A 25,605-nucleotide genomic window follows, 5' to 3' on the forward strand; every position below is an offset into this window, starting at 1 on the left:
GTGGTAGTAAGGACGGAACCGGTATATCCATAAGCGGTACTGGTGGCGTAGCTGGCTGACTGCTCGACCACGACGGTGCCAGGGGCTGAGTCCGTTTGAGAAATGGTTCTCGTCGTGCCCACGGATCCTCCAAAAACAGTGCTGGTGACGAAGCTAGCTGGGACCTCAATGATGACAGTACCCGGTGCCGAGTTCGTTTGAGAAATGGTCCGCGTAGTGGCAATCGAGCTAGGTACGCCATACTGAGTGACTGTGACATAGGATGCCGGCAGGTCGACGACCACAGTTCCAGGGGCGGAGTTGGTTTGAGAGATGGTGCGTGTGACTGTCTGAGAGCCGGTGCCGCCGTACGCTGTCGATGTGACATATGACGCTGGAAGATCGACAACCACAGTGCCAGGGGCGGAATTGGTCTGGGAGATGGTGCGAGTTGTCGCTGCGTTTCCAGTGCCTCCAAAAGCAGTCGAGGTCACGTAAGAGGCGGGCGAGTCCACAATCACGGTGCCCGGTGCGCTATTGGTCTGAGAGATGGTACGCGTCGTGGCGGTGGAAGCACCATAGACCGTAGATGTGACGTATGATGCCGGCAGCTCCACGACGACTGTGCCGGGGCTTCCGTCGGTCTGTGAAATCGTACGAGTTGTTGCAGCAGCATTGGTGGCACCGTAAGCAGTCGAAGTGGCATATGAAGCTGGCAGGTCGACAAGAACAGTTCCCGGACGGCCATCTGTCTGCGAGATCGTGGTGGTTCGTGTGCTGGAACCGGTACCGCCAAAAACGGTCGAAGTCACGTAAGACGCCGGGACATCCACAATGACTGTGCCTTGCGCGGCATCTGTCTGCGAGATGGTCCGCGTGGTGGCCGGGCCACTTCCGCCATACGCCGTCGATGTGTAGTAAGAAGCCGGGAGTTCGACGACGACAGTGCCAGGCTGCGGGCCTGTCTGCGACAATGTTCTTGTTGTTGCGAAAGAGCCAGTGGCACCGAATGCAGTCGAGGTCACGTACGAAGCAGGCAGGTCCACAATAACCACGCCCGGTGCCGAGTCTGTTTGAGAGATGGTTCTTGTCGTCGTGAGTGAGCCGGTGTACCCATAGACTGTCGAAGTGATATACGAAGCTGGTAGCTCGATGACAACCGTCCCTGGTGCCGAATCGGTCTGGGACACTGTTCTTGTGGTTGTGACTGATCCCGTGGCGCCATATGCCGTAGACGTGGCATATGAAGCCGGAAGTCTTACAATCACCGTGCCTGGAGCTCCAGTCTGTGATTGAGAGACAGTCGTTGTGGTGGCCGCAGGGATAGCGGCGCCGTATTGCGTGCTTGTGACGTACGCGGCAGGCTGCTGGATAATGACTGTGCCAGGCGCCGAGTTCGTCTGAGGGACCGTGGTGGTGCGGCCACTTGATCCAGTAACAAACTGTGTGGTCGTGACGTAGCTGCCCTGGACATCGACAATGATTGTGCCGGCTTGGCTGTTCGACTGCGTGATGGTCCTGGTCCCGTCCGAGCTTGCGCCGAAAACCGTCGTCGTCACATAGCTGCCAGGAGCATCAATGATGACCGTGCCAGGCTCAGCATTCGTCTGAGGAACGGTGGTGGTAGAAGTCACTAATCCAGAAATGGCGCCAAAGCGTGTACTGGTGATATATGACTGCGGCTGCTCAATAATGACGGTACCGAGCTCGCTGCCGGTAGGCGTGACGGTTGTGGTGGTGCCACTCGAGCCTGTCACGTACCGGGTCGAAGTAGCATAGCTGCCTTCATACTCAATGATGACGGTACCAGGAGACGGACCTGTTTGCGAGACTGTCGTAGTGCGAGCGGTGGTCGCGCCATAGCGCACGGAAGTGACGTAGCTAGCGGGCAGCCTGACGATGACTGTGCCGCCTGCCGAGTCTGTTTGACTGACTGTCTCTGTGGTCGCAACAGATCCCGAGGCCGCGAATTCAGTGCTGGTGATGTAGTTTGCACTCTCCTGGACAATGACGGTGCCCGGGCTGTCATTTGTCTGCGCAATTGTTGTTGTAGTTGCCACAGTCCCGCTGAAGACCGTTCGTGTGACGTATCGAGCTTGGCGCACGACGACAACAGTGCCCGGAGCAGGACCAGTTTGTGAAATGGTGCTCGTAGCGTCCACAGAGCCCGAGAACACGGTTCTGGTGACATAGCTGGCCGGAAGCTCGACAACGACCGTGCCGGGACGGTTGTCAGTTTGCGAAATCGTTCGTGTGGTGGTGACAGAGCCCGTAGCACCAAACTGGGTGCTTGTAGCGTAACTGGCCGCCTCTTCCACGACGATGACTCCGGGAGCAGAGTTCGTCTGGGAAATGGTCCTGGTGGTGGCAACCGAGCCGCCATACGCAGTACTTGTGATGTAGGTGGCAGGTAGTTCAACCACGACAGTACCCGGAGATCCATCAGTCTGCGAGATGGTCCGCGTGGTGGCTGATGACGCGGTAGCGCCGTATTGCGTGCTGGTGATGTAACTGGCAGGCACCTCGACCACGACCGTGCCCGGCCGAGCATCAGTCTGCGAAATGGTGGTGGTCGCGGCAGTCGAGCCACCATACTTGGTGGTCGTGACGTAGCTTGCGGCATCCTCCACGATAATGGTACCTGGTGCTGTGTTCGTCTGGGGAATGGTTTCAGTCGTGGCCACTGAGCCTCCATAACGAGTGCTGGACACGTAGGTCGGCGGCTCCTCGATAATTACCACTCCAGGCTCCGAGTTTGTCTGAGAGATTGTGCGAGTGGTTGCGCTTGAGCCGCTGTACACCGTGCTGGTCACGAAGGACGCCGGGACTTCCACCACGACAGTGCCCGGCGCGGAGTCGGTCTGTGATATCGTGCGCGTGGCCCGGGATGAGCCAGTGGCACCAAACTGCGTCACAGTCACATAGGAAGCTGGAAGCTCAACCAGAACTGTGCCCGGTGCCGAGTTCGTCTGCGAGACAGTAACGGTTGTGGAGGTAGATCCTCCGAATCGCGTACTTGTCACGTAGCTCGCGGGTAGCTCAACGATGACAGTTCCTGCCTCGTTGGCCGCCGTCTGAGAGATGGTAAAGGTAGTCGGCGAGGCAACCGTGGCACCATACCGCGTTGAGGTAACATATGAAGTCGAAAAGGAGGACGTCAATCCTGACCCTGAACTAGATTCAGCAGAAGATGAAGAGCTGACTGCACTTGAGCTTTCAGAGGTGCTCGAGGCTAGGCTTGAGCTTGATGACGGGGAGGCACTTGAAGAACTGATCGAGGATGAGCTCTCTGCGCTGCTTGACGCGGATGAGCTTCCGGACGAGCTCTCTGTGCTACTTGATACCGACAAGCTTCCAGACGAGCTCTGTGCACTGCTTGACACGGACGAGCTCTCTGCGCTGCTTGATGCAGACGAGCTCCCGGACGAGCTCCCGGACGAGCTCTGTGCACTGCTTGACACGGACGAGCTCTCTGCGCTGCTTGACGCGGACGAGCTTCCAGACGAGCTCTGTGCACTGCTTGATGCAGACGAGCTCCCAGACGAGCTGCCAGAGCTAGAGGCAGAGGATGACTGCGTTGAGGAGACAGGAGGGAAGCTATCACCACTGGCTGAAGCGCTGCTCGAAGCACTCGATCCCGACGAGCTCTCGGAGCTGCTTATCGAGCTGGAACCGGAGCTGGAGCTGGAGATAGACGAAGACTCCTCGCTTGAAGAGCGGGACGCAGAAGACGACGAGGACTGCGAGCTCTCAGGCGTGCTGGATGAGGCTGCTGTGCTCGTGCTGCTTGCCGTCAAGGACCGTGAGCTGGATTCGATGCTCGACTCTGTCGAAGAGCCTGATGACTCCACGCTCGACGATGATGATGACGACGTCAAAGACGAGGATCGAGATGAGCTGCTGTCTGTGATGAGAGTTGGATCAATCGAGTTGCTGGAGAAACTGAAGGAACCGGAGCTCTCGCTGCTGGTCGTCGACGAGGAGCGTGTGCTGGATGGTGAGGAAATGGAAGGGCCAGGGTCGCCGCTGTTGGACTCGCTGCTGCTGCTTGCAGAGCGGCTGGAAGAAGCGCTTGAGCTCTCACTGATGCTCGATACTTCACTCCTGCTGCTCGTAAGGCGGCTTGAGGAAGCACTCGAGCTCTCGCCGGTACTCGATACTTCACTGCTGCTACTGCTCGCAGAACGAGTCGAGGAGGAGCTCGAGATCTCAATGCTGCTCGAGATTGATGAGGAGCCACTGCTGGACGGCGAAGTAACGGATGGACCAGTATCGCCACTGTTAGACACGCTGCTGCTGCTGCTGCGCTCGGTGCTGCTTATGGACGAGCTTTCTCGAGACGATGAGGAGCTCGTCGGACGCGACGAAGACTCGCTGGAAGAAACAGAAGTAGAGCTCGAGATGGAGCTCGAGCTGGATTCCTGGGACGAGCTAGGGCTCGAGCTGGCGCCGGAGCTGGAGCTGGAGATGGAGCTGGAGCTCACACTGGATGAGGAAGACGAAGAGCTGACCCCAGTGGGCCCGGCATCACCGCTGTTAGACTCGCTGCTGCTGCCACTGATACTGCTGCTGCTGCTACGCGAGGCCGATGACGAGGAAGGAGAAGCACTCTCAGAGGCCGAAGAAGAACGGGAGCTGCTGCTACTGCTGCTACTCGAGACAAGAGTTGGGTCAACGGAGCCGCTTGAGAAATCAGAAGACCGCGAGCTCGATGACTCCGCACTGCTCGAAGTTGAGACGGAGGATGACGAGGGCGAGGAAACACTGGGACCAGGACCGCCGCTGTTGGAGATGCTACTGCTGCTGCTAGAGCTCCGTACACTGGAGGAGCTCGAAGACTCGGACGAGCTGAAGCTCGAGACAGCCGAGGACGACCTCGAGCTAGAGGCGGACGATGACTCTTGAGAAGAGGCAGAGGACGACTCTTGAGAAGAGGCAGAGGACGAAGGCGAGGACACACTAGGTCCAGGACCGCCGCTATTGGACACGCTACTGCTGCTGCTAGAGCTCCGCACACTGGAGGAGCTCGACGAGTCGGAGGCAAGAGTCGGCAGGATGGAGTCGCTCGAAAACTCGGACGAGCTGGAGCTCGAGACAGCCGAGGACGACCTCGAGCTAGAGGCGGACGACGACAACTCTTGAGAAGAGGCAGAGGACGAAGGCGAGGAAACACTAGGTCCAGGACCGCCGCTATTGGAGACGCTACTACTACTACTAGAGCTGCGCAAGCTCGAGGAGCTCGACGAGTCGGAGACCAGAGTCGGCAGAATGGAATTGCTCGAAAACCCGGACGAGCTGGAGCTTGATGGTCCCACACTGCTCGAAGTCGAGACAGACGAAGACAACGAGGGCGAGGAAACACTGGGTCCAGGACCGCCGCTGTTGGAGAAGCTGCTACTTGAACTCCGCACGCTTGAGGAGCTCGACGAGTCCGAGACCAGAGTCGGCAGAATAGATCCGCTTGAGACGCTCGACGAGGACGACCCTGAGCTCGAAGCACTTGAGCTGGGAGAAGAGATGTTTGGCCCGGGACCTCCGCTATTTGACGTGGAGGTGGACACACTGGTACCCGACGAGCTGGTAATCGTGGGACTCGAGGAGCTTGATACGCTTGATAAAATCGAGGTGAGCGAGGGACCTGGATCTCCGGTGTTTGTCGTTTCCGTATCCGAACGCGTCGATGAGGCGATAGAAAAAGAAGAGGAAGAGACAAAGGTCGGTAGAATGGACTGGCTCAAAAAGCTCGATGAGCTCGACGAAATCGACGTAAGCGAGGGTCCTGGGTCTCCGGTGTTTGTTGGTTCTGTCGTCGGTTCCGGTCCCGGACCTGGACCTGGACCTGGACCCGGACCCGGGCCGGTTGATGACGCAGGGCCAGAGGAAGAAGAGACAAAAGTTGGCACAATGGTGTTGTCCGATGAAATCGGGGGTCCTGGGTCTCCAGTGTTGTTTGTCGGTTCCGGGCCCGTGGGGTTTCCAGATCCCGAGGGGCTCGAGGACGCAAGCGTTGGGAGGATGGACCCGTCGGAGAAGCTGGACGAGCCGGAGGGACCTGGAACATCTGTATTCGGTGGTCCCCCTGACGTAGGGTTGGTGACGATAGGCCCCGGTGCTCCAGTGTTGGGCCCCGTGTCGCCACTCGTGACAGTGACAGTGACTGGATCTCCAGAGTTGGGGGGCCCGGGAGGTAATGTGTTTCCGTTGTCATCAGTCCCATCCGTGTTACCTGTGTCATCAGTTAGCGTGACGCCCGAATTAGGGTTTGGATTGGGGTTGGGGTTGGGATTGGGATTTCCATCAGTCGGTTGAGAGGTCGGTGGAACAGTGACAGTTACGACAGGACCAGGTGCTCCTGTGTTTCCCCCGTCACCCGTGCCGCTGGGATTTCCACCATCGGTCCCGCCTCCCGGATTGCCAGGAGCACCAGTATCGCCTGGGCCACCGGTCGCTCCTGGGCCACCGGTATTGCCAGGGCCACCAGTATTGCCAGGGCCACCAGTATTGCCGGGGCCACCAGTATTGCCAGGGCCACCGGTCTCGCTTGGCGACCCGCCAGGTTGGCCAGATGGGACGCCGCCATTGTTTTCGGTGTTGGTGTTGGGCGGAGGTGGCAGCTGAGATGAGGGTACAATCTGGTTGTTGACGCATTGTTGGACTGGAAATTAAAACGTCAGCTCATGTTCATTAGCCATGTTCCACACGACGCGACCCAAACTTATCGTACCGGAATAAGTAACCAGATTAACAGGCTGGCAGCCGGCAGGGAACCCGTTTTGCACGAATGAAGCAAACACGGTGCCATTCGCGGCCTGGCAGAACCTCGCTCTGTCGTTGTAGAAAGAGCTGTCCGTCCACCGAAGCTGACGGTTCACGATGGAGAAAGCCGTCGTGATGGAGCCCGGCTGTGCGGCCGGGATGCTGATGAGCGGCACGCCCGGGTCGACTGAGAGCCCGTTGGCCGGACTTGAATAGTACAAAAGCTTGCTATCGTCGAGAATGTACTCAAAGGCACCTGAACATCCCTTTGGGTTCTCGTCGCCAATGGTTCCGACATAGCCAAGATCAGCCACGGCAGCTGGCGCTTGCCGGCGATCCCAGAACTTCCATATCGGTGCCGGAGCCCGCGCCTTTGGCACGGCCGTCGGGGTATTTACATATTCGATGCTGAGAATGATTGGTGACAGAGCTCCGGTTGGAGACCCTGTATTAGTGGGCGCGGTTGCAGTGGTAGTCTGTGTGATCGTGATCACCGTCGCTACAGTGCATTGGCCTGTGCCTGTAGAGAAACGTCAGAGACCTTGACTTCGTTTCTGTAGAGCTTTCATCGCTTACCGTTGCCGGCCGGTAGAGTTGTCCCCCCGGCAGGGGAAGTTGATTGTCCTGGACGGAGCGTGGCCAGGACGGTGGTCATGTAACCAAAGCAAACCGGCTTGTGTTCCTGGAGCGACCTCCGGTATGCTTCGTTGAGAAGATCGACATCCTTTCTTCGAAAGATTGGTCCCTCCACTCCGCTGGCATAGCAGCCATAGAGGAGGGAGGGCAACACAGCCGTGAACAATCTCATGTCAGCTGTTCCGCGCAGCAACTGACATGAGAACTCAGCGGAGGGATCACAGCAAAGACTCGAAGTTGCGGAGAATTGGCATAAAGGTTCCGAACCGGGGGCGCCATGGCCGACATGGATGTGTCAGGAAGCCCTTAAAGCACAAGGACAGCAGTCGCGGCTCTGAGCACTAATGACGCCGTCCCGCAACTGTCAACCCCCAGTCTAGAACGACAACAATAGGCAGTGCGGGATCTTGATGCAAGAGTGGCGATCTGAGACATCCCAAAGCGGCAACCAGCGAGCTCAGTGGCAGAAGCAAAACGTCCGGAATCAGACTGGTGGGAAGAAATGGCGGACGCCCGGAATTAACCTACCTGGGGGCTGAAACGACGCATTCCAGGCTTTGACGAGCGGCAACACTGCAAAACTGCACGAGAAATAGACTCACCTAGCAGCAGTCTAGATGTTCTCACGCCCAAACCTTGATGGGCGGACCAGGTGTTTATGGGAGCACAATCGTGACGTTTGCCGGTGTCTGCGAGCACCCGGATTCTGCCCAGTGACACAAAGTCTGATGCGCATATATGGGACTTGGGTGTCCCCGCTGCTGGTGTCTAGATATGAAGAAAACGGCCGCCTCGCCCAACTGCTGGCATTGAGTCCCGGTGTGTGCCACTGCAGACATTCCACCTCGTCAGCTCCCCAACGACATGGGACGATACACACAACCACGCACGCAGGGGCTGTTGTTGCTGCTGTGTGCGGCGTCGCGGCTCGCGACAGCACAGCAGCTCGTCTTCACCTCGTACTATGTCACGCAATGTGTTGACGCAGACCAACCGCCACAAAACACCATGACGGGTATACCGGGCGAGATACCGGACTATGGGCCCTCGACTGCTGGCCACGTCTCGTACACCATGCCCGAGTGCATCTCGTGCGGATGCGACACATGTACGGCGACAAGCACGTTCGTCACATCGTATCCGGCCTTCTGCCCAGGGCAGAAGAGCGGGTTTGGCAGCGACAAGCCCGGCTTTACCGAGCAGACTTACACGGTGACGGAGACATATGTCGGTGTTTCCAGCGTGCCGCAGTTTGCTTCGGCCACGGACGTCCCTTTTGGCTTCACAATCTCGGTGGCGACCTGCACGGCGTGCAGCCACGCTGCCAACCAGGGAGGCAACGGCCCCGTGGTCATCGAAACAATGACATATCCGCAGGACAGCACGCCCTTTGCAATCAACTCGGCATGCGCGGAGCAGTGCGACGACGACGCGGCTTCGGTCTCACAGGCGGGTGGGGGCACGACCAGCATGCCGGCGCTGGTGACGGGCAACGGGACGGCGCCACCGGTCTTGGTGACGGTGAGCGGAACGGTGACGAGCAAAGGCCATGCGCGCTGGGCGGCAATCATGTTGGGTTCTGCGGCGATTATCGCCCTGTCCTTGTAGGCAATCAATTGCGGATGGTCGAGCACGCGTTTCTAGAGCGATGATGATGGGTTGCCAGGACACGGATGACGCTTGCGCGTCTGGCGGAAGACGGGGAGGCAACAAATAACACGGTTAGAGGTTCGCTAGTGTTTAGCATCCCCAGACGGTTAGGATACCACTTTGACTTGAGAAAACAAATATTTTGATTGAATGACTGTTCCCCCCCCCTCGTGGTATCAGCTGGTAGTAGGTGAGTGGTGTCTGGCTGCTGCGCGCAAGGGTAGATCGCGCTAGTCTGGCCCCGGTATGTTTCAAAAATAGCTTGGGGAAAAGCGCCGACGAGAGTCACGATTGCACCATGGGGCGCCCCAGGGTCTCGGCAAGTAAGAGATGGACGGTGGCGGGCATGGAGTGGGTGACTCCCGGGGTCGACTCGAGTGAAGTTGCTGTGGTCACGCGGGACATGCAGGAGCTGCCAGTCACTTAGAGTTTGTTTGGCAGGAGGCGGGCGGGGCCGTGGCTTCCGCTTGGGCCCGCCTGCCATCTTCCGCAACCAGACAAGCCCGGCCTGGCCGCAATGTCCAATCGTCATCATCCACAAACTTGGGGCGGGCATTGCTCCGCAGCGCCTGCCTAGCCCATTCCATCCTCAAATTCGACGTCGGCGAAGCATGTATGCCCATCAACGCTGCCTGCCTCTTGTCCGCATGCTATTTCCCCACACACAGCACGATGGGCGATCCTCAGCCCACTCCATCTGTTTCCCTGCCATATTCTGCCAAGTCGTGTCATCATCGACCCGCGAAATTGCCCGCCCGCCTGCCCTCCGCGTCGATCGACATCTTGGCACCCATATGGCCGGATCGCCCTGGCGTTCCCCTGTCGAGGGTCCTCAGGCACTTGAAAGCAGAACGGCGGATCGTCCGCAATCATAGGCTGCCGATCGCGGAATCCAGGGACGACATCTCGAGGGGGTGACAACTCTTTGCAGAAAATGGGCTCTGCGGGCGGCACCAACGTCATTACTCACTGCAACCCAGTCTGGCATCATCCGCCGCGAGTATTCTACATCACAATCACATCACGACTGTGCGTGCTCTGTAGGCTACCCGCCACGACCGCGTCTGTCATGGTCTTTCCGCATGCTGGCTGCTGTGCCCGGCCTTTTAGTGAATCCGTGATTCCATGCGTTAACCTGGTCTGCGGCTACATACTGCCCACCCCCAGAAGGCCCCCTCCCTGTATTCAGTGGAGCTCCGACGGGACTAACCTTCTTTCCAACATCCCTGGCACGGATCGCGAACAAGCGCGCCCGAACAGATCCCCAAAGGGGAAGCCAAGGGTTCCGCCACAATGGGATAGGTGCCAGTAGAGTTACGCCGGGCTCAGAGTGTCAAAGACCTGTCAACGCAGTCAATGGTGAGCCAAGCGGCGCCCTCGCCCCCCCCGCCGGATCTGGCTACACCCAAAGCTTGCAGGAATCATCCAAGTAACCGATCGAGCGAGCGAGCGTGGCTGGACCTTTTGGTTTCCATCGCGTTGCCTTACTTCACTGCCAAGCGAGCGAGTCGGCTCTCGCCCAGAGTCGCACGCGCAAAAACAAGAAGCCACGCTCGTGGTGGCGTCAGGTCCAGTCGCTCGTGACACTTCAAGTATTCAAGCCTGGTGTCAAGGTCCCATGGCAGGTCACAATGGCACACCGCAGTTGCACGACGATATAAGAATCACAAAAGACTAGCAAGCACATAAAAACAACAGATTAAGCTTTTGGGATCTGCAAAACAGAGACTCATCATGAACAATTACAGTAGACACAGGCCTGTAGTAAAATCGCCGATTGCGCCACGGTGGAGTCCGCCCCGGAAAAGATTTCCAGGGTGAGACAGACACAGATCCGAAAGCCACTTCCCGATTGCCATTTGCCCCTTGCCCGGGATGGGTCTCCTTTTCCTCCTCAGCGGCCAGACATGATTTCCAGTGCGCGTCCTCGCGCTCTGGCCAAGGCCGGAGATGTCAAATACAGCCCACCGGCAACTTTGACAAAGGGCCACCTCTGAATTAAGGCCAGTCGAGTTGTGGTACATCTAGCTTTCTCGTATTAAGTCTTGGCATGACTACGTGGCTGCCATATGGCCAAGATGGTGTGAGGAAGCTACGCAATAGTAGGAGCTGGGCATATCCAGTGCGGATCTTATTGTTTCTGTGCCGCTGCTTGCTGTTGCTGCTGCTGCGGTTGCGATTGCGTGAGTGGCGACGGTGCTGGTGCCGATGCTGGCACGGCTGCTGGCTGCGACTGAGGTGCACGTGCCGCTGCAGCTGCAGCAGGCCCAGATGTCATGCCTGTTGCGGACTGCTGTGTCTGTTGCGATTGTTGCTGCTGCTGAGTTTGGGGCAGCACCGGTTGGTGAGGATGCTGCTGCTGCTTGCCCTGCATTGCGTGTGCTTGCTGGTGCTGCTGAGGAGTCGGGCGAGGTCCGGCAGGACTCGGCTGGCGTCCGGCAGCTGCCATTGTCTTCTGAACTCCGCCTGGTGCGGCTCCTTGCTGCTGCTGTTGCTGCTGCTGTTGACCAGCCTGCCGAGCGTTGTTGCCTTCTTCTGTCAGCAGCTTGCTCAGCAGCGGCAGGTCGTCGCGTGCCCGAGGATCGCGCTCGAGGCAGCGCTTAACTGCATTCCATTCACCCTCCTTCATCCGGGCGGCGTGCGGGAGGAGGAAAGTCACTGTGGCACTCGCGAACAGAGGTCCGAGTACCTGGCGGGCTTTCCTCTCGCCTTCGGCCTGCGCCGCCCTCATTGCTGCCGCGTTAGGATCGTGCGGCGCTGTGGCCTGGCTAGGATGGGGCTGCGGCGGTCGTGGTGGTGCATGCTGGGATGGCTGGCCTGGTATCGACGGCGGTGGCACAGGAGTCTGGCTGTATTGGGGAGGTGGTGTGGGATGGATGCCACCTCCCGGAGCTTGAGGAGCGTGAGGCGTCGCCGGAGAATACCCTGGCGTCGCAACAGAGTGGCGGTGTGGTACCGGTGTGCTTTGATCGCTCGTCGTCGGGCTTGCGCCTTGTAATTCGAGCTTCTGCTGCTCGAGTGGTATCTGAGCCTGCTTCTCGTCCCTGAACACGAAAACCATGAGCAGCATAGGCTCACTACGCTTGACGGGGATTTTGTGGTCGTCAATGTTCTGCAGTGGCTCGGGCAGAGGTCCGTCGCCCTCGGAGATTGGAATCAGGTACGTGTCGCGCACGTTGCCCAGCTTCTTGTCGCCGACGACGCCGTATCGCTTCTTAGACTGGAAATACTTGATGACATCGGTGAACTGCTTCTTGGCAATCTCGTCACCTGCGTTCGACGGCGAAAGGCTCGTGAAGATGAGATCGATCTGGTTGTTGTACCGCATGGCACAAAGATATGGCACAGCCTTGTCCTCGGGAATGCGCCCAGCTACTGTCAGAACTGCAGGAATGAGCTCTGTCCATTCAATGTTCTTTGCCTTCTTGAGATCAGCTCCACCGACGTGCTTTGCCGATACCGAGACATCTGCGATGTTTGTCATAACCAGGGGCCCGCTCCAGATGACGTCTGGGTCGACGACGTTCTGTGTCGGTGAATATGGTGGTGATTCTGTGCCGTCCTTGAGCAGGCGATCAACGTCAGCGTCCTCGCCAGGCCCAGCTGATGGAACTTGCGCAGATTGCCGGCGTTGGTGAGTTGCTGAGGGCGAGCGCACGCTGTTGAAGACTTTGCCGATGTCGAAGTTCTGCTGCTTGTTCGATCCAGCTGCTGCTTTTGTGTCAACCCGAAGGGGTGCGCCGGCCGCCGCGGATTTCTCCTTTGGGGCCGCCTCGTCCGTGTCGACATCCATAGCATCTGCGCGGCGTAGTGCAGATGGTGCTTCTTCCGTGACCGCTGTGTAGGCATCGCCTTCCACCACTTCGTCGCCTTTGTGTGTCCTCCTCATCCGCGGTCCATCTTGCTGGATCAGGATGGATTGCTTCTCCGCTCGAGCCTTGAGCTCGGCGTTCTCCTTCTGCAGCTCCTTATTCGCAAGCTCCTCGCCAGTCATGATGACGAATGAAGGCGGCGGCAGTGTCCTGTTAAACAGTTGCGCGGACAAGTCCACGTTGCCCTTGAGGTTGAATACAAGCGTCCTTAGTTGCGCTGCAGCACCGGAATTGGTGCCATGCGCATCATGAAACGCTCGCTCAATCTCGATGGCCAGTCTTTCCGTGACTGCCTTCTTGGTCGTATCGGCTGGGACAGCATACAAGCCCTTTCTCTCTGCTTGTTCGATTGCAACATCCAGCGACTTGAGCAGAGCCTTGGCTTTCTGCTGTCGAACTGCTTCTAGCTCAGCAATCGTCGCAGGAAGGTCATCAGGTGGTGTGTACGCAGGATAAGTAGGTGTTGGTGCCGCTGGCGTCTCTGTCGTCTTTTGAATCTTCGACTGAGGGCCTTGCGAATGATCGCGGGATTTCCGCTTCCCCTTTGAGGACGCTGCTAGAGCATCCTGGGATATATCCTCCTTTTTGATATCTGGGGTTGGGGACAGTTTGTTCTTGTTGGTCGACGAGGCGTTGTCAGGCGACAGGCGATCCTTCTCCTTTCCTTGGGTATCACTGATCCGCTTTCCTTTCCCCTTCTTTCCTTTCTTCTTCTTCTTGTCGTCCTCGTACTTCTGGCGTCGCTCCACCCAGGGCTTCTCTCCCTTTGCGATGGCTTCTAGAGTCTCCTTGTGGTCGTCGGGAGCACACTGCTCGCAAAAGTAGTCTTTGGTCAAGTCTTCTGTGAAAACGCTCATGCCGACGCACACGTTGTGCTGCCAGGCGCCGCACTTGTCGCATGCAATCCATGGCTCGTTGGCATCGTCGTCTTCCTGGGTCGTCGCGCCGCAGATGCACCGTATGACTTCCTCGTCCTCGTCTTGAGCCTCCTCTTTCTGCGACGACTTCTTGCCCCCCTTCTTTGACTGCCGCTTGTTCTTCATGTCGGGACCGTTGCCGAGTTCCTCGAATGCTTTGGTGTGCTGTCCTTTGGTGGCTCTGAAGGATCGGCGCGGTTCTGGATCTACGCGAAAGAGCAAATGTTAGAACAGTATCTAAAGGGCAGCATGTTTTCGAGGCCGCTGAGATAAGGGCAAGGTCGCGACCACGCGGCGCTTGTTCTGGCCGGCGCTCAGGCGCCTGACTTCGGCGGGTGCCCATAAGTGGGAGGCTGGGGTGCTTACCAGACATGTTGATAGCTGGGCTTGCCAGTTCTGTCGCTGGCCGCTGGACCGGTGCGTCCCAAGTCTCGAAGGTATGCCCTTGATGACAAGTACACGACTGGAAGGCTTGCAGTCTGCCCAGATGTCGCGCGCAGCCGGAGGCTTGTCGATACGGCGCGATTACTACTGGGCTGGAGGCTGGCTGGTGGGAAGGAACAAGAGCAGCGCGCAGACTTCAGGCAAACATGACATCTACGAGATTGCAATTCAACTATGGCCAGAACGTGGAGAGGCTTGACAAGATAGCTCTCGTTGCCTCAGGGTACAATCACAGCCTGCGTCTCAACACTCCTTTGCCGTTAGGCTTTGCAGGAAGACTAGCTAGCAGCTTGCGCTCCTTGTTGAGATCCGTGGTAGTTCTTGATGGTGCCGGGGTGGAAGGAGGAAAGTGGGAAGTTGGGTCGCGACACACGCGACAGCTTCGACGTGATGCGACTGGGTGGGATGAGATGGGAGATTGGGAGAAAAGATGGTGCGCGGTGCTCAAGAGCTGTCTCGTGAGCGCGTTGTTCGCGTCTTGCCGAAACAGGACAGATGAGTGGGGCAAATGGAACTGCCCCGAACCGTAAAGAGCAGGCGGCGTCAGCGTCGCAAGGGCAGCAGGACTGAGGGCTTGGGGCGCGATCAATCAGCCGCGCGCCAGGGACCAGAAAATGGGCGCAGGTGGCGAGGCGGAAGTTGTAGATGGTAGGAAACGAAGCGGTGGGCGCTGCCGACGCACTGGCTGTATTTTCTGTTGGTGCGGAGCATGGAGGCGAGGAGGCGGCGGCGGGAGGCGCTGCGTGAGGAGTGCAGTTCTGAGCCTGCCTTGGAACCTGCAGGGCGGGGGTGCTGCAATTTGGAGCAGGTCCTCGGTCGATCGCTGGGCAGCCAGGCTTGCCAGTCCCCAGGCTAAACCATTGTCACCCATAGTGTAAGGAGATACTGAGCGTCCAGAGACTCCAAGTCTGACAGTCGTGTGAATTGCACGCATTACTGGCCTTTGCGAAATCTGCTGAGGGGCATTACAAAGACATGCAACGCACTGCCCATATTGACCTCGAGATCGTCCATGAAGCCAGAGCTCAAGACAATTATCGTGGCTGGCCGAAATCGGGATCGGGCGGCAAAAGGTACTTCGGGAGGTTTTCCAAGGATTCTCAGCATACCAGCCACCATAAAAGACGGGCTACCTACGCTACTTGCTTGCCCTATGTACCTCAAGGTCAGTAGGTACACCAGCGTAGTAGTCATGTCAGGAGCTGTGACATGCTTCGCATAATTACACCTCAGAGCTGACTGCACAGCAAGTGGCACTTGAATGGCGCTGCACTCCAGGCTGCTGAGTCATTCTGGAGGTGCCCCCCCGCTTTGGGGAAGGGCCTGAGCTTGGGCCACAAAAGCTCAAGGTACACGTCTTGGAGCTCTGCCTAGCTCCACCGGGACAGCCGCCAGCGATTGCGTCGACGGGCAGCCTTGGTGGGTGATGCACACTGAGCGACAAGGCGGGCTGCTTCATCCATACATCGACAACCTGCGATCCGGCTGCTGCACCGCAAGTCCTTCGACCAACACGCTCTCAGCACATTCCGCCAAGATATATCGAGCAGTGAAATCACCTTGACTACGCACTTGAACCCGGGGTGATCCTGCGCGACCGACCACGCGCGACCGTCCAACATGTCTCGCCGCTACGATTCCAGAGTACGTCGACAGTGCTTGGCCTAGCTATACAGAGAGCAGCTACTGATGCTCTTGAACAGACAACAATCTTCTCCCCCGAGGGACGGCTCTATCAGGTCGAGTATGCTCTCGAGGCCATCTCACACGCGGGAACAGCCATTGGCATTCTCGCCAAGGATGGCATCGTGCTTGCTGCCGAGCGAAAGGTCACTTCCAAGTTGCTAGAGCAGGACACATCGGCGGAAAAGCTCTATATCCTCAACGAGTACGGCCACTTCTTTCCGCTGGGGTTTGCGGTTGTTTTGTGAATTCCGCTGACTGGCTGGCTGCTCCTCAGTAACATGATCTGCGCCGTGGCCGGCATGACCGCAGATGCCAACATCCTCATCAACTATGCTCGACAAGCCGCTCAGAAGTACCTATTGACGTACAACGAAGATATCCCCTGCGAACAGCTCGTGAGAAGGCTATGCGACTTGAAGCAAGGTTACACTCAGCACGGTGGTCTCCGGCCATTTGGCGTTTCCTTCATCTACGCTGGCTGGGACCCGCAAAGACAGTTCCAGCTTTACCTGAGCAACCCGTCCGGAAACTACGGCGGCTGGAAGGCGACGAGCGCTGGTGCGAACAATGCCAGTGCCTCGAGCTTGCTCAAGCAGGATTACAAGGAGGACTGCACCCTCAAGGAGGCTTGTGGTATGGCTGTCAAGGTGCTGAGCAAGACAATGGACGCGACAAAGCTCAGCAGCGAGAAGCGTAAGTTGTATCGAGTAGCAGCACCACAACCCGCATCACCACTAACGTGTCCCTTCTCAATAGTCGAGTTTGCGACAGTCGGTCAGACCAAGGATGGCAAGATCTACCACAGACTCTGGAGTGCCGATGAGATCACAGCGTTATTGAAGGAACATGACCTGGCGAAGGACGAGAGCTCGGAGGACAAGTAGAAGCATGAAGGAGTGCACGCTGTGTTCTCCATATGACGAAAGATGTACTTGATGAGAAGCAGCAGCTAATGTCTGCCACTTTATTGACGAGCAAGTGGCGGGCTTCATGTCCCCAATGCCACGAAAAGGGTGTATTCCAATGTTGCGGTCAATGCTGGTCTATCCTGTGACCTTTCGTGATCGCCGCCGTGACTCGTGGGCCTCAGCATATCTCGTGTTCTGCTCCATGCTGGTGACTTCTTCTTTGATCTTGTACGTACTCTTGGGCATCAGCTTCTGAAAGGTGGGGGTGGGATACACCAGAAGTAGCCTCATCGGCGGGGCAGGGTGCTCCTTGACCAGCAGGGAGGCGGGCCTGCATTGCACCCTGGGAATTGGCGGCAACTTATTGGCCCCTCACCGCCCAGCCCGCCCCCGAAACCACGACGCTACTCGCGGACGGCAAAGGAGACACATTTCTGGGGGGAAGCTCTCTGGCGCCGACCACATCCTAAGACCTGTCTAGCCTCGTCCCCTTTTGCCTCCAGCAGAGTCCCGGCACAATATCCAAGATCAGCCTCCCGGGATCTTGCCATTCGTCAATCTTGCTCCGGCAACACCTCAAGCACACGCCGTCACCCATTTACACCAACCTCACGATGCCTGCAGGTGGGCTCCAGGTTCCTGTTCGCGAGAAGGCCGGCCTCGGTGCTGGCAAGGGCACCAAGGCTATCATTCTGGTATGTATTATCTAGGGGACTTGGGCTTTCGGGGGTGATGCTGAGCCTGGAGCCGGTCTCTCGTGCTCAGCTTCGTGTCATGTCCTACAATCGAAATATTCGAGCAAATTTACTTACATAACCACCTTTGCTGCAGGTCGGTGGTCCTTCCAGAGGTACTCGGTTCCGCCCTCTTTCTCTCGACGTCCCCAAGGTTAGCATCCATCCCTCGGCCCCAATGATTAGCTACAAGGCGCAACCATGCCACCAGCTGAGCGAGCCATGACAAACTGACACAGCATACCGCTTGCCACAGCCTCTTTTCGATGTCGCCGGTCACCCCATCGTCTGGCACTGCCTCACGGCTATCGCCAAGGTCCCGTCGATCCAGGAGGTCATCATGATCGGATACTATGACGAGTCCGTCTTCAGAGACTTCATCAAGGACGCCGCGCACGAGTTCCCCAACCTCCCAATCAAGTACCTCCGCGAGTACCAAGCCCTGGGCACCGCTGGTGGTCTGTACCACTTCCGCGACGTTATCCTCAAGGGCCGGCCCGAGCGCATCTTTGTCCTCAACTCGGACGTGTGCTGCTCGTTCCCGCTCAACGAGATGGCCCAGCTCTTTGACGACCGGGACGCCGAGGCTGTGATTCTGGGAACACGCGTTAGCGAGGATGCCGCGACCAACTTTGGCTGCATCGTATCCGACCAGCACTCCCGCCGAGTCCTCCACTACGTCGAGAAGCCCGAGAGCCACATCTCCAACCTCATCAACTGCGGCGTCTACCTCTTCAGCACCGAGGCCATCTTCCCTAGCATCAGGACGGCCATCAAGCGGAGAACCGAGCGCCCCCGCCTCGTCTCGTACCCGTCGTCCGAGAACCTCGAGTCCAGCTTCATGGCCGACGACGACGACGAGGAGAAGAAGAACGAGGTCATCCGCCTCGAGCAGGACATCCTCGGCGACATGGCCGACAGCAAGCAGTTCTACGTGTACGAGACCAAGGACTTCTGGCGGCAGATCAAGACGGCGGGCTCCGCCGTGCCCGCCAACGCGCTGTACCTGCAAAAGGCCGCTCAGACGGGCTCCCAGGAGCTCGCGAAGCCCTCGGCCAACATCATCTCGCCCGTCTTCATCCACCCGTCCGCGCAGGTCGACCCGACCGCCAAGCTCGGCCCCAACGTCTCCATCGGGCCCCGGGCCGTCATCGGCCCCGGCGTCCGCGTCAAGGAGTCCATCGTCCTCGAGGACGCCGAGATCAAGCACGACGCCTGCGTGCTCTACTCGATCGTCGGCTGGAACAGCCGCGTCGGCGCCTGGGCCCGCGTCGAGGGCACCCCGACCCCGGTCAACAGCCACACCACCAGCATCGTCAAGAACGGCGTCAAGGTCCAGAGCATCACCATCCTCGGCAAGGAGACCGGCGTCGGCGACGAGGTCCGCGTGCAGAACTGCGTCTGCCTCCCCTTCAAGGAGCTCAAGCGGGTAGGTCGGCTTCAACAACTCGTTTGGTGGCTATATATGCCATTTTGCTTTCTTGTTTGTCGGAATGCTAACTCGCTTTTTCGCGTAGGATGTTGCCAACGAAGTCATCATGTAAAGACGCTCAGTGGTCGGGATCAGTACATGCGGTTGAGTGCACATAATGCACGCGTCAATGAAAAGCAGCCCCTTCGACAGATAGATATTTTTTATGAGCGAAAAAGAATAATAAAAAGACTCGAGTTTCAATGCTTGTTCAGTCTGGTGACGTGCTGTCCCCGTTTCTCTCGCCTGTTGCATATGCAGGATTTGACGACGCTCGTGGTTTGCAGCGCAAGCATGCTCCCGTAGTCATTCGACATGCCAAAAGATTGAAGGACTAGAGCCGGAGAGACCAATATCTGACCTGCAGATTTTGTATTGTGATAAGATTGCTTCGCTAAAGATATGCCGAAAACACGCTACTGCCTACCAATACCGCCATAAATGCTCAGATTCCAAGCCACTGAGCCTGCTCATGTGGTTGCGCTCAACATGACGATGCCTCGGTCTGAGGGAAAGGGGGGAAAAGGCGCATAGGAAAGTCCGTTATCGACAAACCATGAGGTTGCCGGAGCCACAAAAACAATCATTACGGGTATCGTCATCATTAAGATCATCACAGAGAGTGCTGAGAACGTGTCATGCAACGCTTTCACCACCAGCGACACGTTCCCAAAACCTACGCAGTCTCCACACCCGGCCGGTGCCCATTCTCTCATCGCACCGCCGGACGCCTTCCCCTCTCTCGCGTACCTCGCCGCGCCAGACTCCGCCAACCCATTTCCGGAGACCGTCCTTGAGCTTCTCCTTCTCCACAGCTCTTTTGCGTGCGACGAGGCCCGGCGCAATGACAGACCCGCCGACACATTCTGGTGGCAGGACACCGCGCTGCACCAGCGACTCTACAGAAGGACGGTGGGGCAGGCGTCGTGATAGGCGGATGGCGACCAAGTTTCGGCCCAGGCGCCTGGATGCCTCTATGGTGTTGGTGAGCACGATGTGCCGTGCAATCAGCTCAGCGAGAGTTGGTCGCGAGGGAGACGTCAGGAGCGGCGGGAGCGTCGTCCGTACTTGCTGGAGTCGCAATGCGTGCAGTATCGGCTGAAGCGACAGTGTGCGTAGATGATGACTGGCCTAACCCGCAAGATTAGTTACAGTTCGACATTCCCGCATTATCATCAGACGCATGTCCGTCGACCCCGTCAGATGTGAACCTCAAAGACCGGCAATGTTGCTGAACACGCAGGCAACAGACTGTGTCACCAGGGCGAATATCATTCGAGCTGGGGCGAGGCTCAACATGTATGGTTTCCGCAATGAGACCCGTCAAAGCCCGTGCCTCCCGTGCCTCCCAAAGGGCTCGAGGTAATTCACCATCTTCACCACCAGGGGCCTGACAACGACATACAAAAGCTCTCTACATACCCGAGAAGTCGCGAGTAAATCACAAACGTCCAGATAGCTGAAAATGTGTGTCAAGATCTCATTTGGCATGCTGTCAAGCTCAGCATGGCACAGGCCCCAGCTCGAAGCTGTCCACGGACCTTGTCTTACAGATAATTGAAGGGTCTCTTGTGCTGACGACGTGCTCTGCTCAGCTGGCGGCATCGACATGGAGCCGTTCGAGACAGATTCGGGGGCGGGTAGACAACCGCCGGAACTTTCGGCACGGCCCATCAGAGAGCCTTGGTACAAGCCTTGATGATGTTTCTCAGAAAAAGCAGCCATCTTGGCTATTCTTCTTCCGAGGAAGGAGGCAAAGGTTGGGCATCAAGAGTGGTACTGGTGAGAAGGACAGCTCAATGCAGTACTTGTCCCTTCAAAGTACCGCCCGAGTCGCGAGGACGAGCTGTGCTTGCAGAAGCTGTACTGCAGGGCGCAGCTGCCTTGCAGTACCTGCAAGCCTGGGTAGGGATCGCGCAGAGGCAGAAGGGGCGAGCTTGGGTGGCGATCTGTGCTGGTAGGCGGTATGTCTGTCGTTGAGTCGAGTGTCCGGGGATGCGCAGCTGCCGACGCCCGAGCGACCGGGGACAAGGAGGGGAGTGACACGATGTGCTTTCTGGATAGAGGCACAGGACGCTCGAAGAGCTGTGGAGACGAAGACGGCGGCGATGGCGGAGGGCAATTCAGAGCTGGGATCTGGCCAGGATCTAGGATGGAGAGATCCTGGTGTTGGGCGGACGGACGGGGAACGCCGTGGCCAGGTCGCGCGAGACGGAGCGTGAAGAGGGCCAGGTGGCAGCCAGCTCATCAGGCGCAAGTGAGTCGCAGCGGACATGCAGAGGATGACAACGATGTGAAATGGCGAGAGGAGGAGCGGCGAGGTTGCGGCAGGGATGCGCTGGGATGCTGGGACAGGATCGAGGCAGCCTTGCATGGCGGCCGAGGCGCGCGTCACTCAGTGGTGCGACGCCTGCGTGGGCTTGGAGTCACTTGACAGCGTCACCCGGCGGGCAGGAGCCCTGTCCGCAGCGAGACACCTGCCACGCATCAGGCAAGCCATGCACACTTGTCGTCCATGCTTGCGGGGGGGCGTCACGTATGTACGTCCGCAGGGGCATTGGTGATGCGCTGTCGCGGTTGCTTTTCTCGACCGTCGGGGGCTCCTGTCTAAGGTAAAGGTACGTATTTCAAGTACTTTGGGAGGCATCTCGTGGTCGACACCGGCCTGAGGCTGCAGGCATCAATCCATTGGCACGCCAACTCTGGCTGATTTACCTGATCACGCCTTCCCGGGTGCGTGCCTACCGCGCTCATGCGCACCATCCACGGACATGGATTGATTGTCCAAGGGTTGCCCATCACATCTTGGCCACGCGCTCAAGCGACGACTACCGCTGCAAAGGGGTGCCCTCGTCTCTTCTTCGTCTTCTTTGTGTTGCACAAAGCAGGCTAATTACGTACATTCCAGCACCCACGCCCTTGACACACCATGTTTCCCCACAATGCGACCGGACTGGCTTACACGCGCCGCAGCTGGGCTCCGTCTGCAACGCGACAACCCGGGCGCCAGAGAAGCGCGCGCTACAGGAACGAGACAAGCACTGGTTGCTCGCACTGCAACCGCCAGGGCCTGACCAGGTACCTCTGCACAGGCCGCACCAACGTGCCGAAGCACTGACGCACAACCCCCACGAACACGTTGGGGAAATCGACATGGGTATGGCCGTGCCTGTGCCCAACCGCCGTCATTGACACGCACGAGCTGCAGTACATACATGGCCGGGTAGCACATCCGCGCTTGGCCCTTCCTTCCCTGCCCGGCCGGGTGAAGTCCGCCTTGCCAATTTCACCGACGACACAGCCGTCGCTTCGTCCCCAAAACACGCCCGCTATTATCACGCCCATTGTAGCATCCTCGCCAGGTTGCCAACTCGCCCCCACATGACACGGCTGCAGGCAGATCTCACCGTCAACTGAGCTCGTCTGGTACTTTCTTGTCGGTATTCCGAGTCGAACCGGAGCTCCAGCACTCATATCAGGTGCCGCAGCAGTCCATGGTCGCAATGCATGAATCACATACCAGCTCTCATGCAGTCCAATGCCATGTACCTGACATGAAGACAACGTGCTTGCAGTTACCGCGCAAGGATCCCCGGGCATCGATCGAGTGACGTGTACGCTGTCCTCGGTCTGATCCGTGGGGCATGCGCGGTACTGCATGGGAACAAGGATGTTTACACCTGCAGGGAACGCTGCGAACAGGTTGCAATCAGGCGGCTTGCTGGATCGTTGACCACTGGCCCCAGTTTGCGTCGTCTGGCTCGTTATTCCCGCTCTGCCCGCAGATGTGCCTAGCCATGGGTTGCTTCAATTCCCATCAAAACACGATTGGCGAGCCGGCTCTGATACGCATTTGGAATCTGGACCTGGTGGCGCTGGTCGTCGAAAGATGTCTGCCTCTGGAATCGTACCCACAGCCTTGATGGGCCGCACCTGCGACTTTGGATTTACCCCCGTCGTCCAGAACTACGAGGAGAACCCCAGAGCTGCATGCTCGCAAGAGCGCCTCGTGGTGATTGACTCTGCCGGAGCAACCATCATGTTTGATGACGAGATTTGGCTGTTTGCAGAGCAGTTGCGAAAGACCTATTCACGAAGTTGTGTTCAGAGTGCACCAGACACTTTTGGTTTGCGGCGTGAGTGCTGCTATCTCTCGACCCCCGCTGGATATTCTTTGCACGATCGTACAGTCCAATATCATGTACGTGGCAGCAGTCTCGCGTGGAAATGCGACTATAGCAAGGACGACCAGGTCGAAACTGAGCATTCCAATCCGAAGTGCCAGGGTCCCGTCAAGACAGTCGACTGGCGCCCGCAGTCTAGAATTGCGCCTAATAGATCTTGGCAACGATCCAAGCCATTTTTGCCCTCCAAGGCATCAATGGGCGGGCGGGTTGAGCTGATGGAGCTGAGGGCGTTGTTGGTGGCCCGCGACTATAGGCCGCTTTGAGCACGTTCCACCATTAGGGTTAGCTCATGATCCGGCCAATGAGGAGACCCACCCCACTCCTACCCTTGCATCAACCACTTGGACAGCCTTACGAAGCGCATTTTCTCCCAAATCAGGGCGCCCGAACTCAAGGAGCGGGTGTCGTGTGGATCGAACGGGCAAGACTATTCAAGATCTTGCTTGCCTGTAGCAGAAGGCCGGTCTGCCTGTAAGCCTGGACCGGAGTGCAACGTTCTTCCAGGTCCACAGGACGAGGTCTACTCTACCGTCGTATCGCAAACATCCCGGATCCTTGTCACAAGCTCGGCATCATCTAGCGTGCTCGAAAACCGATGCGTGCGGCATGGTGGCGTCTGTGGCATGGTTGGACCAGCAATCTTTTGCCCGGGAACAGCGCATTCACTAATCGCAAGGACCGTGCACAGCACGAGTCTAACATGACGACAGGTTGTGCACTGAGGGATGCCTGTAGCCCGACGGTGGCTCTTCCAGAGGCCTGATCTCGGCCTAGGTGAGGAGGGCGAGGTATTGAGACAAGGTTGGCAAGCCGCCGAGAGCTTATCTCTCTCGTCCACATGTCCAGTGAAATAGGACAGACCACGAGCATCCGTCTGAGACGGGCATGGGACATCAGTCACGGGAGTGCCGTGAGACAACAGCATTCGGTGAGGCTTTCCAACATCCCTGGATGTTTCGGGGAAGCGGTACGGCCCGCTTGCGAGACATTCCAAGACAGCCCAGAATACCTCACTGCCCCCCTCCTTCAGCTCCGGCCACAGCAGGGCGTTCGGGGGGCGTTCACACAGTCGGAAGCATTTCACCCAGCCTCCCCAGGCTCGGCCGGTTGGAGCTCTGACTAGGATGACCTGAATAGAAACGCTGCCTGTTGTACAGAATCATGCGACCCGGAGTTGAGAGCTACAGCAGCGCTTGAGCCGCCTGGGTGTGCATGGATAAATGGCCTTGTCTCGTTTCGCAGCCACTTCCCCGTCAGACGCCCGTCCATGCCTAATCACCTGACAGACCCTGCTCTTACGGCATGGAGAAGCGACTGAAATCCATGCGTCTCACCGAAATACAAAAGCTACGTGTGCACCATCGACGCCTTTCCATCCTAGTCCATCCCCTAGCTTCTCATTTGTTCTGTTGTCATCGCTCTCCCGGCTCACAAGCATCAAACGGAGTCGAGGCGACCATTAAGAGCTTGACAACACAGCGGCTATTGGCGTGGCAAGTTGCGAAATCACCAGCCATTTCTCGAGAGCGTGGATTCTGATCAAGTCCACAACGAGCAGGGCGTCATTGCGAAGCAAGACCATCCCAATCAAGGAAATCGTCGGCGAAGGTCGAGAGGCATGTGTCGGTGCCCAAAGCCTGGGGAAATATTGAGAGTCTACATGCCCTTAACAAAGCGTCAGATCAGGATTGGACTAAACAAGTTGATGTTGCGATGGGCTGATTCTAGGACTGTCCAAATTGCCATCACGCATACTACGGCCTCTTTTGTGCTCGGCTGCCTGCAATCACGCGAAGCCAAACGTGGCGAAAATTCTCTGGTTGTCATAACCACATCTCCAGCCTCAAGTAGATTGCCGCCCACATCACGATGAAAGTTAACCAGATGGCGATCAGGCATCCTCAAGGGTACATGCCTAGACTGTCAGACCCACAAGATGCCCCATGGTGTTCCCAGAACGACTTTCTTTTCATCGCGTGTAGTATTGGGATGTCCTGAGTACTATTGGCTTGACGGGCAACGAGAGATGGCGAGGAAGAACACGAGACGTCATTCTTCCAAAATGGGAGGCTTTAATCAGCACCCAATGACGCTGAGAGCGATGAGGACCCCCGATGTGGGTACAGGGTCCGCAATCAAGCAGTTCTCTGCCACATGATGGCCTGAATTCAGTGGCGAGGCCTGATCTTGGGTCTCAGATTGGACAAGCAAGACCTGGTAATGCGACCAAGGGCGGTTCGACTGTCTCAGAGACTGCTTGAGGTGGAATGCTCGGTTGTGACGAGGGTCGCAGGTGATGCGACCTCTCGGCCAAAGATGTAGGGGTCAGCGCGAACTGCTCCGAGTTGGGCGACAGCTACGAGAT

The 25,605-nt window shown here is 57.7% G+C and overlaps 10 protein-coding genes across 10 annotated transcripts; 6 read left to right on the forward strand and 4 right to left on the reverse strand.

Moving 5' to 3' along the window:
• Positions 1 to 3,060: 3,060 nt before the first annotated feature.
• On the forward strand, positions 3,061 to 4,884 carry B0I36DRAFT_365104 (uncharacterized protein; the record flags this gene model as incomplete). The annotated part of the gene is made up of 1 exon (XM_046159087.1): positions 3,061 to 4,884. One exon carries the CDS (start codon positions 3,061 to 3,063, stop codon positions 4,882 to 4,884), a length of 1,824 nt encoding a protein of 607 aa, XP_046010774.1.
• A 489-nt stretch (positions 4,885 to 5,373) lies between these two features.
• Positions 5,374 to 7,390, reverse strand: B0I36DRAFT_365105 (uncharacterized protein; the record flags this gene model as incomplete). Its single annotated transcript, XM_046159088.1, has 5 exons — positions 5,374 to 5,464; positions 5,543 to 5,758; positions 5,848 to 6,634; positions 6,704 to 7,255; positions 7,312 to 7,390. The coding sequence occupies 5 exons, from the start codon at positions 7,388 to 7,390 to the stop codon at positions 5,374 to 5,376; spliced, it is 1,725 nt and encodes a 574-aa protein (XP_046010775.1).
• Positions 7,391 to 8,379: 989 nt separating this feature from the next.
• Positions 8,380 to 8,979, forward strand: B0I36DRAFT_365106 (uncharacterized protein; the record flags this gene model as incomplete). The annotated part of the gene is made up of 1 exon (XM_046159089.1): positions 8,380 to 8,979. One exon carries the CDS (start codon positions 8,380 to 8,382, stop codon positions 8,977 to 8,979), a length of 600 nt encoding a protein of 199 aa, XP_046010776.1.
• Positions 8,980 to 11,152: 2,173 nt separating this feature from the next.
• On the reverse strand, positions 11,153 to 14,183 carry B0I36DRAFT_351434 (SPOC domain-containing protein; the record flags this gene model as incomplete). The annotated part of the gene is made up of 2 exons (XM_046157010.1): positions 11,153 to 14,016; positions 14,177 to 14,183. 2 exons carry the CDS (start codon positions 14,181 to 14,183, stop codon positions 11,153 to 11,155), a joined length of 2,871 nt encoding a protein of 956 aa, XP_046010777.1.
• Positions 14,184 to 15,140: 957 nt separating this feature from the next.
• On the reverse strand, positions 15,141 to 15,576 carry B0I36DRAFT_328384 (uncharacterized protein). The gene has a single exon (XM_046154582.1). The coding sequence runs from the start codon at positions 15,446 to 15,448 to the stop codon at positions 15,188 to 15,190; it is 261 nt and encodes an 86-aa protein (XP_046010778.1). The 5' UTR covers positions 15,449 to 15,576; the 3' UTR covers positions 15,141 to 15,187.
• Positions 15,577 to 15,609: 33 nt separating this feature from the next.
• On the forward strand, positions 15,610 to 17,151 carry B0I36DRAFT_328385 (nucleophile aminohydrolase). Its single transcript, XM_046154583.1, has 4 exons — positions 15,610 to 15,898; positions 15,958 to 16,142; positions 16,215 to 16,633; positions 16,697 to 17,151. Exons 1-4 carry the CDS (start codon positions 15,875 to 15,877, stop codon positions 16,822 to 16,824), a joined length of 756 nt encoding a protein of 251 aa, XP_046010779.1. The 5' UTR covers positions 15,610 to 15,874; the 3' UTR covers positions 16,825 to 17,151.
• B0I36DRAFT_328387 (uncharacterized protein) lies at positions 16,611 to 17,151 on the forward strand. Its single transcript, XM_046154584.1, has one exon. The coding sequence runs from the start codon at positions 16,931 to 16,933 to the stop codon at positions 17,102 to 17,104; it is 174 nt and encodes a 57-aa protein (XP_046010780.1). The 5' UTR covers positions 16,611 to 16,930; the 3' UTR covers positions 17,105 to 17,151.
• A 41-nt stretch (positions 17,152 to 17,192) lies between these two features.
• On the forward strand, positions 17,193 to 19,257 carry B0I36DRAFT_328388 (nucleotide-diphospho-sugar transferase). Its single transcript, XM_046154585.1, has 4 exons — positions 17,193 to 17,543; positions 17,680 to 17,736; positions 17,839 to 19,011; positions 19,100 to 19,257. The coding sequence occupies exons 1-4, from the start codon at positions 17,463 to 17,465 to the stop codon at positions 19,124 to 19,126; spliced, it is 1,338 nt and encodes a 445-aa protein (XP_046010781.1). The 5' UTR covers positions 17,193 to 17,462; the 3' UTR covers positions 19,127 to 19,257.
• Positions 19,258 to 19,689: 432 nt separating this feature from the next.
• On the reverse strand, positions 19,690 to 20,658 carry B0I36DRAFT_247112 (uncharacterized protein; the record flags this gene model as incomplete). The annotated part of the gene is made up of 2 exons (XM_046150283.1): positions 19,690 to 20,184; positions 20,455 to 20,658. 2 exons carry the CDS (start codon positions 20,656 to 20,658, stop codon positions 19,690 to 19,692), a joined length of 699 nt encoding a protein of 232 aa, XP_046010782.1.
• A 2,284-nt stretch (positions 20,659 to 22,942) lies between these two features.
• Positions 22,943 to 23,503, forward strand: B0I36DRAFT_351437 (uncharacterized protein; the record flags this gene model as incomplete). Its single annotated transcript, XM_046157011.1, has 1 exon — positions 22,943 to 23,503. One exon carries the CDS (start codon positions 22,943 to 22,945, stop codon positions 23,501 to 23,503), a length of 561 nt encoding a protein of 186 aa, XP_046010783.1.
• Positions 23,504 to 25,605: the final 2,102 nt, after the last annotated feature.

Source organism: Microdochium trichocladiopsis, assembly GCF_020744255.1.
Source record: "Microdochium trichocladiopsis strain MPI-CAGE-CH-0230 chromosome Unknown B0I36scaffold_7, whole genome shotgun sequence".
NCBI lineage: Eukaryota > Fungi > Ascomycota > Sordariomycetes > Xylariales > Microdochiaceae > Microdochium > Microdochium trichocladiopsis.

What these genes read in the sequence shown, in the direction of transcription:
- B0I36DRAFT_328384 (XM_046154582.1), bottom strand. Translation starts at nt 15,448, where the DNA reads ATGACTACTACGCTGGTGTACCTACTGACCTTGAGGTACATAGGGCAA.
- B0I36DRAFT_328385 (XM_046154583.1), top strand. Translation starts at nt 15,875, where the DNA reads ATGTCTCGCCGCTACGATTCCAGA. An exon ending in AAGCTCTATATCCTCAACGA is followed by an intron (nt 16,143 to 16,214) that starts GTACGGCCACTT and finishes GCTGCTCCTCAG; the next exon opens with TAACATGATCTGCGCCGTGG. An exon ending in AAAGCTCAGCAGCGAGAAGC is followed by an intron (nt 16,634 to 16,696) that starts GTAAGTTGTATC and finishes CCTTCTCAATAG; the next exon opens with TCGAGTTTGCGACAGTCGGT.
- B0I36DRAFT_328387 (XM_046154584.1), top strand. Translation starts at nt 16,931, where the DNA reads ATGTCCCCAATGCCACGAAAAGGGTGTATTCCAATGTTGCGGTCAATG.
- B0I36DRAFT_328388 (XM_046154585.1), top strand. Translation starts at nt 17,463, where the DNA reads ATGCCTGCAGGTGGGCTCCAGGTTCCTGTTCGCGAGAAGGCCGGCCTC. An exon ending in GCACCAAGGCTATCATTCTG is followed by an intron (nt 17,544 to 17,679) that starts GTATGTATTATC and finishes CCTTTGCTGCAG; the next exon opens with GTCGGTGGTCCTTCCAGAGG. An exon ending in TTTCTCTCGACGTCCCCAAG is followed by an intron (nt 17,737 to 17,838) that starts GTTAGCATCCAT and finishes CGCTTGCCACAG; the next exon opens with CCTCTTTTCGATGTCGCCGG.